The following is an 18,268-nucleotide window of genomic DNA, read 5'->3' as shown; positions in this document are numbered from 1 at the left end:
TGTTCGACAGGCTAAATATAAAAGGCTTTTTAGTTTAATGAACGATGGAATTCCTCATTTGATCAGTGATAAAGCATAAAGTGCAGTTATTTTATAAAGTTCGTTATTCTATAACAAGTAAGTTGAAAACAAAAGATGTAAGAAAATTTGTGCTAATTTGCTTGTTGCCTTATAATTTCTTTTTAGAATGGAATAAAAGAATACAAGCACACCAAGTAACTACGCTAAAATGAAGAGGAAAAGAGAGTCCACAGAATCACTAGAAAAGAAAGAAAATTCCAAAGTTGTCTTCTTTCTTCCCTGGGAGCAACGTGAGCTCTTCTATTACTACACCAACATAAATAACAGCAACAATAGCATCAATATCGGGTTCAGTACCTGCAACATCATAATCTTTTCCAGCACAAACTGCAGATATTGATTTGAAAAACCAAAAAACTAGAACTATTAGAAAATTTAGTTAGTAAACAATATCCACGTGATATTGCAAATTATCCAGACATAATACAATGGATATGAAGAGATTTATCTTACATCATGGACCTTGTAGACCTAATGGCCTGTTCCCAAAAAAATAACAGTAACAGATCGTTTTCAGAAAGGTATTACAAAATGATAAACAAATCTTAAAAATGAACAGATTTTGGTTGTTTTTTCCCCAGAATTGGATGCAGTGTACTGCGAATCATGAATGAACCATTAAAAGCAGAATTCTAGATGGATAAAAGGAATAAAGGATTGGCAATATTGTCCAATAAAATTAAAGACCACTCGGCAAGTTCGTCGCATAGAGAGGCTTGTTATGTCAAGGAATTATGGATGGTAAACAAACGCTTGGATAAAAATGTAGAAAAGAATTTACGACAAGAATGCAATTTTTGGCATAAAGTTTTGGAGCGACTTTTCAAATTAACTCTAAAATATCAAAAAATTCAGTCGCATTTCAAGGTCACCAAGAGAGTTTGAAAGATACATACAATGGAAACTTTTTGTCTAATGTAAAATTTTTAGCCAAATATGGTGATTACTATGAGACAAGTGTTAAATTTACCATTTGGCACATCAAAAGTCCTAAAATACAAAATGAGTTGATAGAATGTTTGAATTTGCATTTAAAAGAACAATTGATAATGTAAATAAAAGACTTAGGTGCCTCCATAGCCAGGTGGGAAGGAGCAGCAGTGCATAGCACACGTTTCTTGATTAGACCAGGGTTCGAGCCCGTCACCACTAAATACGGAGGATGCGGAAAGGTCAGGGAATGACCACCGCATATCCCGGTGCAATATGGCCTTAGTTGCTAATGCTCCTAAAAACCAAATAACAAACAAACAAACAAACAAATAAAAGACTCTCTTCTTTTCTGTCATAACTCAGGCATTTCAAAAAAAAATCAGCTGAGCATTATTATTATTATTATTAGCCACATGGTATAAGGAAGGCTGAGGCTTATGCTGCACTAGTCAAAAAAAATTCTGAGTTACCCTGGGAAGGAGAGAGAGAAAGAGAGAGAAAGAGAAAGAAATACAAGGGAATCATCAAGAAAGAGAAGAATGATGATATCCAGCTCAGGACCCTGGGTGTGCCAAGCCCATACTCACCAAATGTGAGCCCCTCGGGTAAATTATCGGTAGATATGTTGAAATTTTAAACAACGGCGATACTGGAAATAAACCTACAGGATTAAAAATCAAGGAATCTTTTCTTGGCTTCATTCATCTAACTAATCAAACAGCTGAAGGTGTGAAAATGACTATTTGTGACACACTGCAGATGATTTGGATTTTTCTAAATGTTGGGGCCAAGGAGATGATGGGACTAACACTATGAATGGGGTTTATTCTGAAGTACAAGCCCACAAAAGAAATGGAATGAAATGTATTATATGTTCATTGTGCAACTCATAACATCAACTTAGTGGTGAATGATGCAGTTAGTGGTATCCCAGATGTATCAAAGTGTTTTGCAGTTTTACAAGGCATCTGTATGTTGTTTGGACATAGCATCAATTGTTGGGACGTGTTCTCTTCATATTGTGGTGAATCAGATGTTACTTAAAAATAAAAAATAAAAAAAAAAGCTAACCCTACACGGTGGGCTGGTCATCTTTCATCATTAGTAACAATAAAATAATGACATACAGATATTCTGAAAGTTTTAAACAAAATCATTTGGATGCTATAAAAAAAAGATGAAAAAACAGAAGCAATCAGAATACAAAAAAATATGGAAAATTTTGAATTTATTGTTATTTACTATAATAATGGAAAAGGTTCTTTCGAATATAAATTTGGCATTGAAATTTCTACGAAAAAAGGATTTAGATATTTCTCAGGCAGCAACACATTTAAAAATGTCTTTTGTCACAGTAAAGCAAGTGCAAAATGAATTTGAAATTATTTTGAAAGAAGCAACTATTGTTTGTCCCAAAACAAAATGGGGTATAAAACTGATTTTAAAAATTAAAGAAAACAAATAATAAAAAAAAATTATGATGAACTTGTAGAACAATTTGAAAATTTACACGATTGTTTTCAAGTTTAACCAGTCAATTAAAACACAGATTCAAGGGTTTTAAAACTATTGCCAACTTAATTTCATTTTTAACACCGAAAATATTTCTGAACATAACAGATGAAGAAATCGTGCACAATGCATCATTTTGCCTACAGAATCAATATTTGAATGATTTATCTGAATATTTTTCTCCTTGGTTATTGCTTTTCGTCAAAACGATCCAAAAGGAAATAGAGAAAATTAACACAATAAGAGAATTAGCATTGGTGCAGTATTATGATATGAACATGAGTTACACTGAAGTGTGTTTATTACTAATTTTTTTTTTTTTTTTTGACAATTCTGGTAACTGTGGCAATAATGGAACGATCATTTTCAAAGCTGAAGTTAACAAAAAAATAATTTAAGAAATATCACTAGTCAATAACGACTAGGCACCAGGCACTGTAATTTGCAAATCTTAAGCCTTTTTTCGTAAGATCAACTCTTTGTTCCATCCACTAATCTTGTTGCCCTTCTCTGTACTCGTTCCAGTAGCTCTACACCCTTCCTAAAATGAGGCCTCCAGTACTCAAGGTGTGGCCTGACCATTGCCTGACCTTATCCCTGCTAGAAAAATTTCTGAATATCATTGACAAGACACCATGAGCTACTCTTGCAGACTGTCTGCACTGCTCAGAAAACTTCATATCTGACTGCACAATTACCCCCAGGTCCTTTTCATTCTCTACCACCCTGAGTAGTACCACATGGTTGATATGTTACTCTGGGGTTACTTCTACCCATATGCAGTACTCTATATTTATCAATGTTAAACTTCAGTTGCCACCTCTCAGCCCATCTGCTCAATGTGTCTAGATCCTGTTGCAGTAGTGTATTGTCATTAACAATCCTGCCAACTTTCGTATCTTCTGCAAACTTAGACATTAAGCCTGATATACCTGATATATCTCAGCCCATCTGCTCAATGTGTCTAGATCCTGTTGCAGTAGTGTATTGTCATTACAATCCTGCCAACTTTCCCAAACTTAGACATTAAGCCTGATATACCTTCATCAATATGATTAATAAATACAGAAAACAACAATGGACCCAACACTGAACTCTGGGGGACTCCACTAATAACATTAAGCCGACCGGGCTAGCCGGGTGGGTAAAGTGCCTGCCTGGCAACCCAAAGGTCGTGGGTTCGAATCCCGCCTCAGGCTTGAATCTAAGTACTGCAAAAACCTTGGGAGGTGCATTATGGCCACAGAAGCCGATGCGCCAACAACTACAAAAAAAATAAAATAATAATAATAACAACATTAATCCACGAAGAGCAGTGTCCATTAATTACCACTCTGTCTTCTCCCACTTAACCATCCATTTATCCATAGCAGCATTTTGCCCTTAATGCATATTGCTCCAATTATGGGTATGGATGTGTCTCAGCTAATTGATTTCACTAATATGATGCTCATTGAAAAGTTATAAACACAAATTTTCAAAGCAAAAAAATTGAAGTCAACTTATATGTTGGAATATGTGGTAAGTTGTTTTGTGTTATGTATTGTGTTAATAAAATTTATTCAATTTGCATACTTGTTATTTAAATCTATTTTTTTTTGTACTTCATTTGCTTTTGTGTTTAAATGCATACCCTTACATTTAAAAGCATTTAGTGCTTTGTATTAGTGTTGTAATTTTTATTAAATATGCTATTATTATTAGTATACCAATTTCAATATTTTATTCTTCATTAATACCCATTAATAAAAAAAAAATAATAATAATAAAATAAAAGGTAAGGATACAGTTGTTGGTAGAATTGCCATCCTCCCAGTATTTTCTTTCTTTGTTCAGAAAAAGTCAGAATATGTCTGACATTTTTCATAAATAATGGGTTCAGCTTTTTTTTTTTTTTTTTTTACTTTTTGGGGTTGGGTTATTGAAACAGGGAGGGGTCAGGGCCATTGACCTGCATTTTCATTGGGGTAATTTGCTATAGTTATGCCACTGGTTGTTTGTGAGAAATATATTAAGGATGTTGGCTGTGTGGTTAGGATTTTCTGGTATTCTGGCAGATAAATAAACAATCTGTGTGCAATCATTAGTAATTGCAAAAGCCTCAGTATCTCAACCAGCTGGGTCTGTGTGACTAGAAAACAGAAGCCAGCTGGAGTTCTGAACAATAAAATCACCAAGGAAAATTTTCTTTCTGTTAGGAAAGTTGGACTGGGGAAAGTCAAGTTTCAAAGAGAGGAAGTCAAACAGTTCCAAGTGATTAGTGCAGTTGAGAGAACAATAGAGGCAAAAGATGAATTTGACAGATTGTGGCACAGAGATTTTAAGCCAGAGAAGATTGAAAAGAGGAGATTCGAAATTACGAAATCTCTGACGGAATATCAGAACAGACATATACATAAGTACCACCTTTGATGCAAAAGGAATCATGTAGCAAATAATTCAGAGAAATGTGATGAGCAGTGGTGAAATCAATCTATAACTGGGATTCTATCAGAAAAAGTATATGGGGTTTGGCAGACTGTAAGTGGAAATGGACATCATTGAGATTAGATCAGAGACCATGTATATTTTTAAAATGAACAAGGCAGTGTTTTGGGTGGGGGGGGTTAAGACCTTTTTGCAAATAAGTTTGCTCTATTAGTTTGAGAATTCATGGTGCATTCAATAGTAAGAAAAGGTTGGGGAGGGGGGGACATGCTGTATGAAGTAATGAAATTGTTGGATATGGCGTACACATGGTAAGAATATACCCAGCTCCTTGATGTAATGTGGCCTTGACAATGCCCTTCCCATACACACTACTCGGGCTAGGACTAGCTAATCCAGAAGCCTCCTAGAGAGTTACCGATAGGTTCGGTCCAGTGGAGTATCTAGCGGCTAGAACTGTAACAGTGAAATGTAAGGAAAATTGGATCTTGCCATGATGTCCATCATAACCTCAAAAGACATCAATTATACTGCATGATAGAAAAGATGGGGATTCGTTGAAGCTTTGCTTTGAGACTAAACATGGGTTTCATCACTTCAAGCCTCCAATAAGTGCTTTCTTGCATCATATGCCTCTACTAATGCTAATAAGCAAAGTGGGGGTATTGCATCGGTTGATGAGAATTATCTACTACCTAGTATTTCCTGGTAACACCGATGGGTAGCATTCCTCCATGTGGTGTGTGCACCACACCTTGACCCCTGCTTACGTTGGTTCACTCCTGGGTAGTCACCTGCAGTGTGCCGTATTTCAGGACTTGCACATGGGGTTTTTTACCCAGGTTTACTAACAGTCCCATCATTGTGAAGGTGCAAGCAGAGGATTTGGCTGTTACAGACTGACTGACCAGACTTCGCTGAAATTAGGTCTACTTGACTTGTGTCACCTGAATATCAGTTTCATATGCGTTTTAGACTCAAATAGCAAGCACAGCTTAGCATATATGAGAGAATGTCAAGTGCCCTTAGTGCTTCTTATCAGATTTCATCTAGGTTATGGTGCCACTGTCTGGGACTAAGCTAGAAAAAGTGTGCTGACCAGACAATACCATTCAACCTAGTGTCATTTGCACTGCTCTAGGGGCATTTAGAACATCCCCCCTCCAGAGTTTGAGGGACAGCAGGAAAATGCTGTCCCTCAATTATGCACCAAAAATTAAAACCTTCCAGCCCATCCCATTCAACCATTACTTTTCACCCGTGAATGGACAGTGTTCTATAACAGGTCATTTATTTTCCAGGTCATTGCAGTTTGAGCTTTTATAAATGGAAAATATTGAACATCAAGCCATAATAAAATAACTTTACAGTGGGGTTATCGAGCAAAATATATTTTCCTAATATATTTATCATGAAGACATGATAAATATATTAAGAGAATCTGCCTCATCATATGCAACTGTCAAAGATTAGGTGGTAGAATTGGCATCAAAGATCAACAGCACAATGTACATCAGTCAGTAGCAACTGCTCCAGAAAACTTCAGCAAAGTTCATGACATGGTGATGGGTGAGTAACTGCCCCATCATATGCAACTGTCAAAAATTGGGTGGCAGAACTAGCATCAAAGATAAACAGCACAATATACATCAGTCGACAGCAACTGTTCCAGAATACCTCAGCAAAGTTTGTGACATGATGATGGGATGGGAAAGTAACTGTTAGAGAAATAGTAGAGATTATTTGCATTTCAATTGAACAGGTTTGAATATTCTATCAAATAAGTTAGGTGTGATGAAGGTTTCTGTTTGGATGGGTTTTTCATCTTTTCATAGTTGATCAGAAACATCTTCAGTTCAAAACTTCAAACTCGCCTTTTAATTGCTGCCCCACTTACCATACTCACCATATCTAGCACCATCTGATTTCCTGCAATTCTCAAAACTAAAAACTAATTTGTCTGGGAAGGAAATTTCAGTCAAATGAAGAGGTGATAGCAGCTGCACACTTCTTTTTTCCTATGAAAGTGACTTCAAAACTGCAATTTTGAATCTGGAGCATCACTGGAAAATTGTGTTATAAGAAGACTATATTGAAAAATACTGTCAAGTTAACATGAAATAATTCCTTCAATGCTGGACTTCAATACTGAAACTTAACAAATATTCCACACAGGAGAGATCAGAAAGTCTGTATTTTTAATTTTTATTTCTTTCTTATTTTTCCTACTCTTTTGCCAATAACAAGAAACTGTTATTTATAGCATGTTTTTTAATATATGATATGCAATTTCTAATAGTGCATCAAAAGAGCCTGTTTTGAAAAGTTAATTGTTTTCACTGAAATTAAAGGATTCTGTTTTTTTATTTTTACTGAAGTAAAGATATAGACTTTTAATGTACTGTTATTTAGAACATATAATTTACTTTCTTTTCAGACAAATATTTAAGCAGTTTTTAACCAACCGTGTTTTAAAAGATCCTCGACAAAGGCGTTTTTTCAAAACAAATGATATACATGAACTTTTTACCCTAGGGGATACAGGAACTCAGGGTACTGAAACAAGTGCAATTTTTGCTGGAACAGGATCAGAAATAAAGCTTACTTCTCGAAAAAGATCATTAAAAACAATTAAAAATAATGAAAAGACTTCAGAATGTACTTTCACCCCAGATAAGCTAAAGAAAATGAAGGAATTGGCTAGAAAATTAAGCCAAAAGTTAAGCATGCCAAATAACAGTCATATTGGTTTAAAACGATTGCAACAAAACCAGGATAGCAGTGTTATTGCAGAGTATGATGATCCAGCAAGAAAGACCTTGTCTTGTAATGTTGAACATATTGGATCTGATCAGAAAATCGCTTCCACACAATCCATTCAATACTTCACAAATAGTGTGACAAGGTCTTCTGGAAAACATTCTGTTGAGCAAAGAACTAATCAACATCTTTTAAACAGTTCTAAAAAGGAAAGCAGCAAAAAGAAAAAGAAATCTTATAAACACTCAAGCCATAAGAGAGTAAAAAGAAGAAAAAGTAAGTTCAGTTTATTATTATTATTATTATTATTGTTATTAAGATAATGAAACTTATGTAGAAAAACAAACTTAGTATTAAAGTCCATATCTGAATTTGGAGCTAGTAATAGATAAGGTGACTTAGTGATTTTCAATGTTTTCAAATTAAAAGGTCATTCTGTATACTTTTATATGGGGAAAGCCAATCTTCTCACTTCAAGAAGGCAAATTTTACATAACTTGGGTTTTTCCACTGTCCCAGTGTACAAAGAATCAAAAATTTGTTTGTCAGCATGCTCAAAAGCCTCATCAGAGAGAAAATTGGTTGATGGCCACAAAAAAATATCAGATCTCAACAACCTGTGGTGCTGGTGCCAAAGGCAACACCAAGGACCACACCTTCAAATAGCATAAGAAGTTGATTTTGTTTAATCATCAAATATGACATTGTGCAAAGGTTAAGGTAGTCTGCAAATAATCTATGAAAACCTGCTCTTCTGCTACATATGCTGCATGATGTTTTCATGCAGCAATTTCATGAACTGTGACTGAATCATCCAATCAATGTGTAAATTATTGAAAGAGACTAAATATTATATGTCAGTGAAGCACCTCTTCATTTTTCATTAAATCTTTGCATGTCCATATGAACATTGGTGAGATGAGCATGCTTAGAGCATTATGTGTAATTGTGGATAGTATTTAAAAAAAAAAAAGCTATAACACTTCTTGAAAGGGTCCAAAGAAAGGCAATCAAAAGTGGTATGGTTCCCATGGGAATGCTTACAAAGGGATTCCAAAGATATAGATTGCAAATACTGGTAATGTAAAGTGGTAATCTAAGGAGGGATTGAATAGCCACTTTCTGGTATGAGGAAGGTATCAGTGATAGTAGTAGAAATATAAGTTGGTTTTTTTCCCAGATGCAGAAAAAGTATTCTTCCTTGCATCATTTAGCCATCATCATCAGCCATTTTCAATCCATTGCAGGATGAAGGCCTCTCCAGCAATTATAATACTAAAACTAAACTAGAACTCCTCTTTTTGATCCCTTCTGGGTTGAAATCTCTTTATCTCTCAAATTCTTCTGTCACTTCTATTGTTCTCTCATTTCTATAAATCACTCAACATTTTGACTTTCTTGCTTTCTTTGAAACTGAACTTTCTAACTTTCTCTAGTCTTACTTTTCTAACGGTGAAGTAATTTTTCTTGGTGATTTTAATGTCTGTATGTACCGCCAGATGACTTAAATTTTCTAGATGCACAGACTCAGCCAGTAGAGATGTTGACACTTTTTTGTTATTGCTGATCACTTTACACAACATTTTAATTGACCTACTATACTTCCAGACAATGTTGTTAGCCTCTAATACTCTCACACATCTAATACTCTTAGTCTTTTCTTCACCTACAACTGAGACTCCAAGTATAGTAATAATACAAGCAATTTCTCTAGTTTTTATTTCAGAGTTTTGAAAGTCCTTAAATCTATATCTGTTTATTGTGCCACTTATCATTTAAGGAGTTTCCTTATTAACACAAAGAAAAGTTACTTCCCGCGCTAAAAGGAGCAACAGTGTCTGACAAAAATCTGCAGTAGTAGAATCTATGGACACAGTCTACACGAATAAGAGATGATAATACAAGCAATTTCTCTACTAATTATCTCACATGCCATTTATAAATACTTTCTTTTTCTGAGTTTTGAAGGTCCTTAAACGCTATCTGTTTTTTTGTGCTGCTTAGCATTTAAGAAGTTTCCTTATAAATAGAGAAAGAAAAGTTACTCCTCTGGCTAAAATGAGAAAGAACATCTGAAAAAATTGCAGTAGCTGAATCTGTGAACACAATTGGCATGAATAAGAGATGAGAAGTCGGTACTAACATGAGAAAAAGACTTAGTAGAGATGCGTGCCAAACTGGTGGCACCAGTATTTTTAATTTTCCCCTATAGTGATGAAAAAGCTAAAGGAAATCTGTCACTTTTCCTGATACACAAGTGCTTTGTGAATGTAGCTGAGGTACCAGAAACACTGAAATGTTTGAAGTCTGAAGACTTGCTGGTTCAAGCACCAATTGTTTGAGCTCTGGAGGGATACCAGTAAGGTTAACTGCTCATACCATCTAATGCATCAAGAGGAATAATCAGTGAGTGGGATCTCTTCCCTGTAACTGAGGAAGAAATAAAACAGGAAACGAAAGACCACAGGGTCATCAATAAAATAACTATTAGAAAAGGAGGGCACAGTACTCCAGCTGAGTTCATTGGTTAGATATTAACCAGTGCACACATACAGTAGACTGCTGCACTTGATTGTATATGGTGGCTGTGCATTTTGGAATTTCATAGTAGATTAGTTTTTGGAATAAATTTGAGGGTTATTTTATTTAATTAATATATAGTTTGATTCCATATAGTCATGTAGGTTAGTTTATTTTTATATTTAGTTAGGTATTTATAAAGCTACTGCTGATATTCAGAAGGCATTCGTTATCAATATTTCTGGAGGAACTTAGTAACTTCCATTCGGTAGCTTAAATTTAACTTCACTAGTGGTGAAAGTTTTATTAACAGTTTAATTTCTATAATAGTTTGTTAATTTAAATCCTGTAATTTATTGTAAATTTAAATTTTCTAAAGTATTCGAAAAGCTTCATCTTAATGTTCAGATAGCCTTTGTTATTGATATTTTGGCAGGAACTTCATAACTTTCTTTTGGTGCTTAAATTTAACTTCTCTAAAAGTTTTTGTCAACAGTTTCATTTCTGTAGTATTTTGGTAATGTAAATTCTGTAATTATTGTAAATTTAAATTTTGTAATCTTTCTAAAGTTCAGATTTTACCTTAATAATGGTTGCTGTAACATCCATTTACAAACAAAGTCCGAGGATATCGTGACCCAGACAGAAATGCCTGTGGCATTTCTGGTGTGAGTCATGAGTTCATCATTTGTATAGCCCATGGCATGTATTCTAGTCTTGGTCTGATGGACAAACCTAGACTCCTTACGCACCCAACGTAAGGAGCATACTGATCTCAAATTAGTACTTTGTGCAAAATGAGAAGAATTTGAGTTGCTGAAGAAACGAGAGCTTGCCCTAGAAACAAATGTAACTGAGAGCTCCAGGAGCCTTCAGTCAGTGACTCAAGTATCATGACCTGTCTAGTAATGCACCCCCCTGATTTGGATCCTGGGGGGTGAATAGCTTAGTGCATGCCACTCTGGTTGAAGGTGAACTAGAAAGAGATCTGAGAATGTCTGCCAGGGGCAAAAGTTGACAACGTTGTAGAGCAGATATCATCATTTAAGATCACAAAAGGTGATGTTGTTGTACACTTTGGAATTAATAACATTAAGAGTGAGAGATCTGCAGATTTACTCAACAAGTACAGGTCAGTGTTGAAAAAAAGTCGCAAGTTAGGGTTAAATGTGAAAGTGTCTGCATTTCTGCCCAGACATGATAGGAGGGAGTATATGATGAGAGACTTTTCGATCAATTCGGCCCTCGAGAGATTGTGCAAGGCTTAAGGGATAGAATTTTTTTTGGCCTGGTGTGTGCTTGTTGACAGGAGAGAATGCTTCTACAGGGATGGGGGTACACTTAAATATAAAGGGTGCAAGAATATTTGCTGATGCTATCGAGGCAGTGTTAGGTGGATGGGAAAACTGCTAGCTTGGGGGGGGGGGATATACGGACTAAAAGGTTAAAAGTGCCTGCAGGCAGAGGCAAAAGTGATTCTTGCACTGCTTCTATTAGAATGAGCAGCAGCCTAGAAAGCAAGGTAATTGAGATTACCAGGACTGCTGGAAGTCATAATGGAACAAGTAAATACATGGGCTGTGTTAAGGTAGCTAAGAGTAGGAACAGGTGCATGTATACTTGCATGTACACCAATGCTAGGAGTATAGTTAATAAATTTGATGAGCTTGAAGTGCTAGTGAAGACATCAAATGCAGATATTGTCGGGATCTCAGAGACATGGTGTCACACGGATATAAGCAGTGCAGAATTGGAATTTGGGGAGTACAATGTGTACAGGAAGGGAGGAGGGGTTATGCTGTTAGTTAAGAAACAAAATCTAAGGAAGTGCATCCAATTGATGTTGGTGGACAATGCAGTGTTGAGTCTGTTTTGGTGTGAAATAACCACTGGGAAAGGAAAAATGAGGCTGGGTGTGTGTTATAGGCCTAATGAATCTGATGGGTATAATGAGCAATTGTGCAGAGAAATAGAGTGGGTCAGTAAATCGGAATGTCTTATAATGGAGGATTTTAACTTTCCAGATATTGACTAGAACTTGTGGTTGCACTTTTGTGATTTATTGGATGACTGTTTTCTACAGCAACATGTTCAAGAGGCAACCAGAGGGAGTACTACTCTTGATCTGATTATCAGCAGTGATTATTCATGCATTAAGAATTTGAAGATAAAGGAACCACTGGGTGACAGTGATCACAGTGTACTGATGTGGGAATTACTTAAAGATATAACTAAGATCAAGGCTAAAGGGAAGGGCTTCTGTTTTCGTATAGATTATTACAGAGGTCTCAGACAGTTTTTTAATTCTGTACAGTGGGATCAACTGATGATGTTACCAACATTGAATTCTAAATGGAAAGCCTACAGGGACTTAATTTTGAAGGCTACTAGGCTTTTCATTCCAACTAAGAAATACTGTTCAAGGTTTAGGCCTAAATGGATGTCAGACGAATTAATGAGGCTCTTGACAGAGAAGAAGAATGTACGGGATGCATATAAAGTATCAAGTGACACGGAAGCCTATGGCAGGTATAAATTAGACTGTAATCGTCACAAAGGAGGTTAAACAGGCGAAGGCAGATTATGAGAAATCTTTGGCAAAGGATGCAAAGAAAAACAGCAAAGAGTTCTTTACTTATGTAAACTCTAGAAGGAAAGGGATGAATCATGATCATCAATGCTCAGGTAGCTGATAAACTGAAGGAGTATTTTGCATCTACATTTACACATGAGGAGTCATTCAATGAAGGGAGTACCAGAAGTTTATCAAATGCTAACAGGAAGCTAAGTGACTTTGTAATAACTGAGAGAAAATTGGAGGAGAAATTGTTGAAGTTAAACATAAGGAAGGCACCTGGGGTGGAAGGGATCTACCTAGTTATATTAAAGGATACAGCAGAGGAAGTAAGCAAACCCTTAGCCATAATTATGAGAGCTTCCTTGGACTCAGAGGAGGTTCCCATGGACTGGAGGTGTGTAAATGTATCAGCAATTCACAAAGGGGGCACAAAAGATGACACAAGTAACTACAAACATGTTAGTTTAACTTGTGTTCTGTGAAAAATAATGGAATCATTGGTTAAAGAAGCATTGCAGGATCATCTAAACAAGACTGTAGTAATAGTTAAGACACAGCATGGGTTTTTTAAAGGGAGGTCTTGTCTGACCAATTTGATTGGATACTATGATGTGGTCACAAAGGAACTGAATGCCAAAAATAATTTTGATATCATGTGCTTGGATTTCAGGAAAGCTTTTGATACTGTTGCACATGGAAGACTGCTGTACAAATTGGAGAGGTATAGCATTAAGGGTAAGTTGCTACAATGGATAAAGGGATGGTTGAGTGGGAGACGACAGAGAGTGGTAATCAATGGACACTGCTCTTCATGAACAATTGTTATTAATAGAGTTCCCCAGGGTTTGGTGTTGAGCCCATTGTTGTTTTGTATATTTATCAATGATATTGCTGAAGGTATATCAGGTTTAATATCCAAGTTTGCAGATGATACAAAGGTTGGCAGGGTTGTTAAAGACAGTATGCCAATATAAGTTGGATCTAGATAAGTTGGGAAAATGGGCTGAGAAGTTTAACATTGGCAAATGCAAAATATACTGCATATGTGTAGCAATAACCAAAGAGAAATGTACCAACTTAGGGAGGTGGAAAGTGAAAAAGACCTGGGGGTAATTGTCCAGTCAAATATACATGCACCTCCATAGCCAGGTGGGAAGGAGCAGTAGTGCGTAGCACACGCTTCTTAATTAGAACGGGGTTCGAGCCTGTCACCACCAAATACGGAGGATGCGGAAAGGTCAGGGAATGACCATCGCATATCCCAGAGCAATATGGCCTTAGTTGCTAATGCTCCTAAAAACCAAATAACAAACAACAACAACAACACAGTCAAATATAAAGTTCGTTGAGCAATGCAGACGGGCTGCCAGGATACGTCATGGAGCCTTGTCAATGATATACAAATTTTGTATAGGAATTTTGCTAGCAGGGACAGGGAGGTGATTATCCCAGTATACAAGGCAATGGTCAGGCTACATCTAGAGTACTTGTGTACAGGTGTACACAAGTACTCTAGATGTGGGGGGTCAAAAGGTGACACAGTAGCTACAGACATGTTAGTTTAACTTGTTTTCTGTGAAAAATAATGAAATCACTGGTTAAAGAAGCATTGCAGGATCATCTAAACAAGACTATAGTAATAGTTAAGACACAGCAAGTCTTGCTAGAACGAGTACAAAGAGGCGCCTCCATAGGCACATGGGCAGGGGCAGCATTGCGTATCATACGCTTCTTGATTATACCGGGGTTCGAGCCCGTGACCACCAAATACGGAGGTTCCGGAAAGGTCAAGGAATGACCACCGCATATCCCCGAGAAATATGTTCTTAGTTGCTAATGCTCCTAAAAACCAAATAACAACAACAACGAGTACAAAGAAAAGCAACTAGATTGGTGAGGGGAACAAAGGGGTGCTCTTACCAAGAAAGGCTTAAGATCTGCAAATTGCAGTGCCTGGAGAGTAGGTACCTGTGAGTTGAGCTGATTGAGGTGTATAAGGCCTTGAATGGGTTGAGCAAGCTGAATGCTGATGAGATTCTTCCTCGGGCACAGTTTAAAATTGAGGAAAGATAGTTGTAGAATAGAGGTGTGGAAATTTGCCTTTAGCTAGCAGGTAGTTGATTGGTGGAACAGCCTTCCATCTTGTGTTGTGGAAGCTAATAGCCTAAATAAATTTAAGGCTGAGCCGGACAGGCATTTGGAATAAATGGAGTGGTGAAATGGGAGGGTTTTTTTGGGTGATACAGCATAAGCTAACTTTCTTGCGTCGTATGCCTCTACTAATGCTAATTTTAATATGGGCAAATATGAAGTTTTCTCAGTAGTGTAAACAGGCAGCCAGGAAAGCCCATGTGCCCTGTCGCTGATTTGTCATACATTATCTTGTAGTTTAGATATAGGAAGCTTCTTTTCCAACCAACTCTCCTAGTCCAACTCGCTAATAACTCTTGGGGAAGGCGATATCAATTTTGCAAAACATGTGGGACATCTTCCCTACTGTCAGAACCATAGTGTTCAGACCGTACGGTCTCAACAATGAGCGCTCAAGACTTCTGTCTTCAAACTCCATACCCCTGGCAACAAGGAAACCATTACGTGGATTGACATAAAATTAGATTTTTGAAGGTCTAAACTGCTTAATAAATATGGACCGGTTATCTCTTTTGGTCCTGTAGCTTGACTTTAGAGTTAAATTTAGGGATCTAAAAAAGTTTAAACTTTTTTAGCCCCCTGTTCTCCATCCTGAATGACAACGCAATTAACAGTCAATTGTGGGAACAGTGACATGAATAGGACCTGTAAGATGGAGCAAGGTCCTGAAAATAGTAAGAGGCAAAATGAAGAATTTACCAATAAACAGATGTCAGTGGTTCCCGTCCGGCCGGTGCAGCAGGAGCAAGATTGCAACACGTGCACGGTTGCTTATTTACTTATACATTAGCATTAGTAGAGGCATATAATGCAAGAAAGCAAGCTTATGCAGCATCAGCCAAAAAAAAAAAAAAAACACTCCCATTTCACCCCTCCGTTCATTCGAAATACCTGTCCAACTGAGCCTTAAATTTATTTAGGCTATCAACTTCCACAACAAGGGATAGAAGTCTGTTCTCACCAACCAACTATCCGCTGCCTAAAGGCAAATTTCCACATATCTATCCTGCATCTGTCTTTCCTCAGTTTGAATTTATGCCCTCTCAGGTGATTATTCTGAGCAAAAGGAAGAATCCCATCAGTATTGAGCATGCTCAAACCATTCAAGGAATGGAACAAAGTGTTGCTCATATGAAGAAAAGCTTAAATTTTGGAAATTAAAGTGCCTGGAGACTAGTCACCGGCGAGGTGATCTGATAGAGGTTTTATACAACTCTATCATATCACCTCGCCAGTGCCTAGTCTCCAGACACTGTTCTTGAAATGAGGCCTCCAGACCTGTATACAGTACTGATCACGCCACACGGCAATGGTCACGCCACAGCAATGGTGTGGCGTGACCATTGCCTTATACAAGGGGATAATCACCTCATCCCTGCTAGAAACATTCCTGTATATCATTGACAAGACACCATGAGCTACTCTTGCACCTGTCTGCACTGCTAAGAAAACTTCATATCTGCTTGCACAATTACCCCCAGGTCCTTTTCATTCTCTACCATTGTCAGTGTAGTACCACAGAGTTGATACGTTACTCTGGGGTTACTGTTTCCCATATGTAGTACTTTACATTTGTGAATATTAAACTTCATTTGCCACCTCTCAGCCCATCTGCTCAACATTTCCAGATCCTGTTGCAGCAGCATACTGTCAGTAGTGTCCTTAACAACAATGCCAACCTTTGTATAGTCTGCAAACTTGGACATTAAGCTTGATATACCATCATCATCATTTATAAATACAGAAACCAACAATGGACCCAACACTGAACCCTGAGGGACTCCACTAATAACATTAGTCCACGATGAGCAGTGTCCATTGATTAGGAACAGGTGCATGTATACTTGCGTGTACACCTATGCTAGGTGTTTGGTAAATGAATTTGAGGTATTTCTCAACGCATCAAAGGAGGATATTGTTGGGATATCAGAGACGTGGTGTCACACAGATATTATAAGGAATGCAGAACTGGAATTTGAAGAGTACAACGTCTACAGAAAGGATAGACAGGATAGGAAGGGAGGAGAGGTTATGTTATTAGTTAAGAAACACAAAATCCAAAGAAGTGAAGCCAGTCGACATCGCTGGACAGTGCTGTGTCGAGTCAGTTTGGTGTAACATAAGCATTGGGAGATCAAAATTGAGAGTAGGAGTGTGCTATAGGCCTAATGACTCTGATGAGTATAATAATGAGAAAATGTACAGGGAAATAGAGTGGGCCAGTAAATCAGAGAGTCTTATAATGGGAGATTTTAATTTCCCAGATATTGACTGGAATTTGTGGGTTGGTCACTCACACACTAGCACGGCTTTTGTGGCTTTATTGGATGATTGTTTTCTACATCAGCATGTTCGGGAGACAACTAGAGGGAGTAATATACTTGATTTGATTATCAGTAGTGATTCTTCATGCATTAAGAATCTGCAAATAAGAATCAGCTGCACAGGTATTTTGAATGAACGGAGGGTGAAGTGGAATTTTTTTTTTTTTTTTTTTCTTTTGGCTGATGCTGCATAAGCTTGCTTTCTTGCATCGTATGCCTCTACTAACGCTAATTATCACTCTCTGTCTTCTCCCCCTCAACTATCACTTTATCCATAGCAGCAGTCTTCCATGTGCAACAGTGTCAAAAGCCTTTCTAAGATCCAAATACAGTAAACTGCCGCTATTCGCGTGGGTTACATTCCTGAAAAATGCCGCGAATACTAGGCACCTCCGTAGCCAAGTGTGAAGGAGCAGCAGTGCATAGCACACGCTTCTTGATTAGACCGGGATTCGAGCCCGTCACCACCAAATACGGAGGATGCGGAAAGGTCAGGGAATGACCACCGCATATCCCGGAGCAATATGGCCTTAGTTGGTAATGGTTCTTAAAAAAAACCAAATAACAATAACAGCCGTGGATACCGAAAATGCGAATTCTGAGTTATGGCTCCCATAGTAATAAAGGGGTTCCGTTTCTAAGTATGAAATATATAAGAAAAACTAGTCTAAAATTTTGTCTATGTAGGTATTATATGTACCTTCATAATACGACTATATACATAGACAGTACATAGCGAAATGCAAGCATAAGGCATTGAAATGAAAATAAGAAACAATTTAATATTAAATGTAATATTTATTAGAAATTTCAAACAAATCTTTCAATCCAGCGCCTTTGTTATAGCTAAAAAACTTATCCTGCCAGTGCTATCACCAGTTTCACTAAAGTGTTGATAAAGGTGTTTTGCCTTTTCACGAATGATGAGTGAATTTAACGGAATTTTTTTTCAGTTCGGTCTTCTATCACAGATTTAAAGATT

The 18,268-nt window shown here is 37.1% G+C and overlaps 1 protein-coding gene across 1 annotated transcript in view; it reads left to right on the top strand.

The window, feature by feature from the left end:
• The window catches only part of LOC150083150 (DNA excision repair protein ERCC-6-like), a 382,705-nt gene that overhangs the window by 319,764 nt on the left and 44,673 nt on the right, over positions 1 to 18,268 (top strand). Inside the window, exon 13 of the mRNA XM_090377075.1 lies at positions 7,391 to 7,989. Coding sequence (XP_090233201.1) covers positions 7,391 to 7,989 — 599 coding nt within the window. The remainder of the gene's footprint in view (positions 1 to 7,390; positions 7,990 to 18,268) is intronic.

This window comes from Mastigoproctus giganteus, chromosome 7 (assembly GCF_048544385.1).
Source record: "Mastigoproctus giganteus isolate SK-2022 chromosome 7, ASM4854438v1, whole genome shotgun sequence".
In the NCBI taxonomy this organism is placed as follows: Eukaryota; Metazoa; Arthropoda; class Arachnida; order Uropygi; family Thelyphonidae; genus Mastigoproctus; species Mastigoproctus giganteus.
The sequence above is the reverse complement of the archived record's forward strand: the minus strand, read 5'-3'. Positions and strand labels throughout refer to the sequence as shown.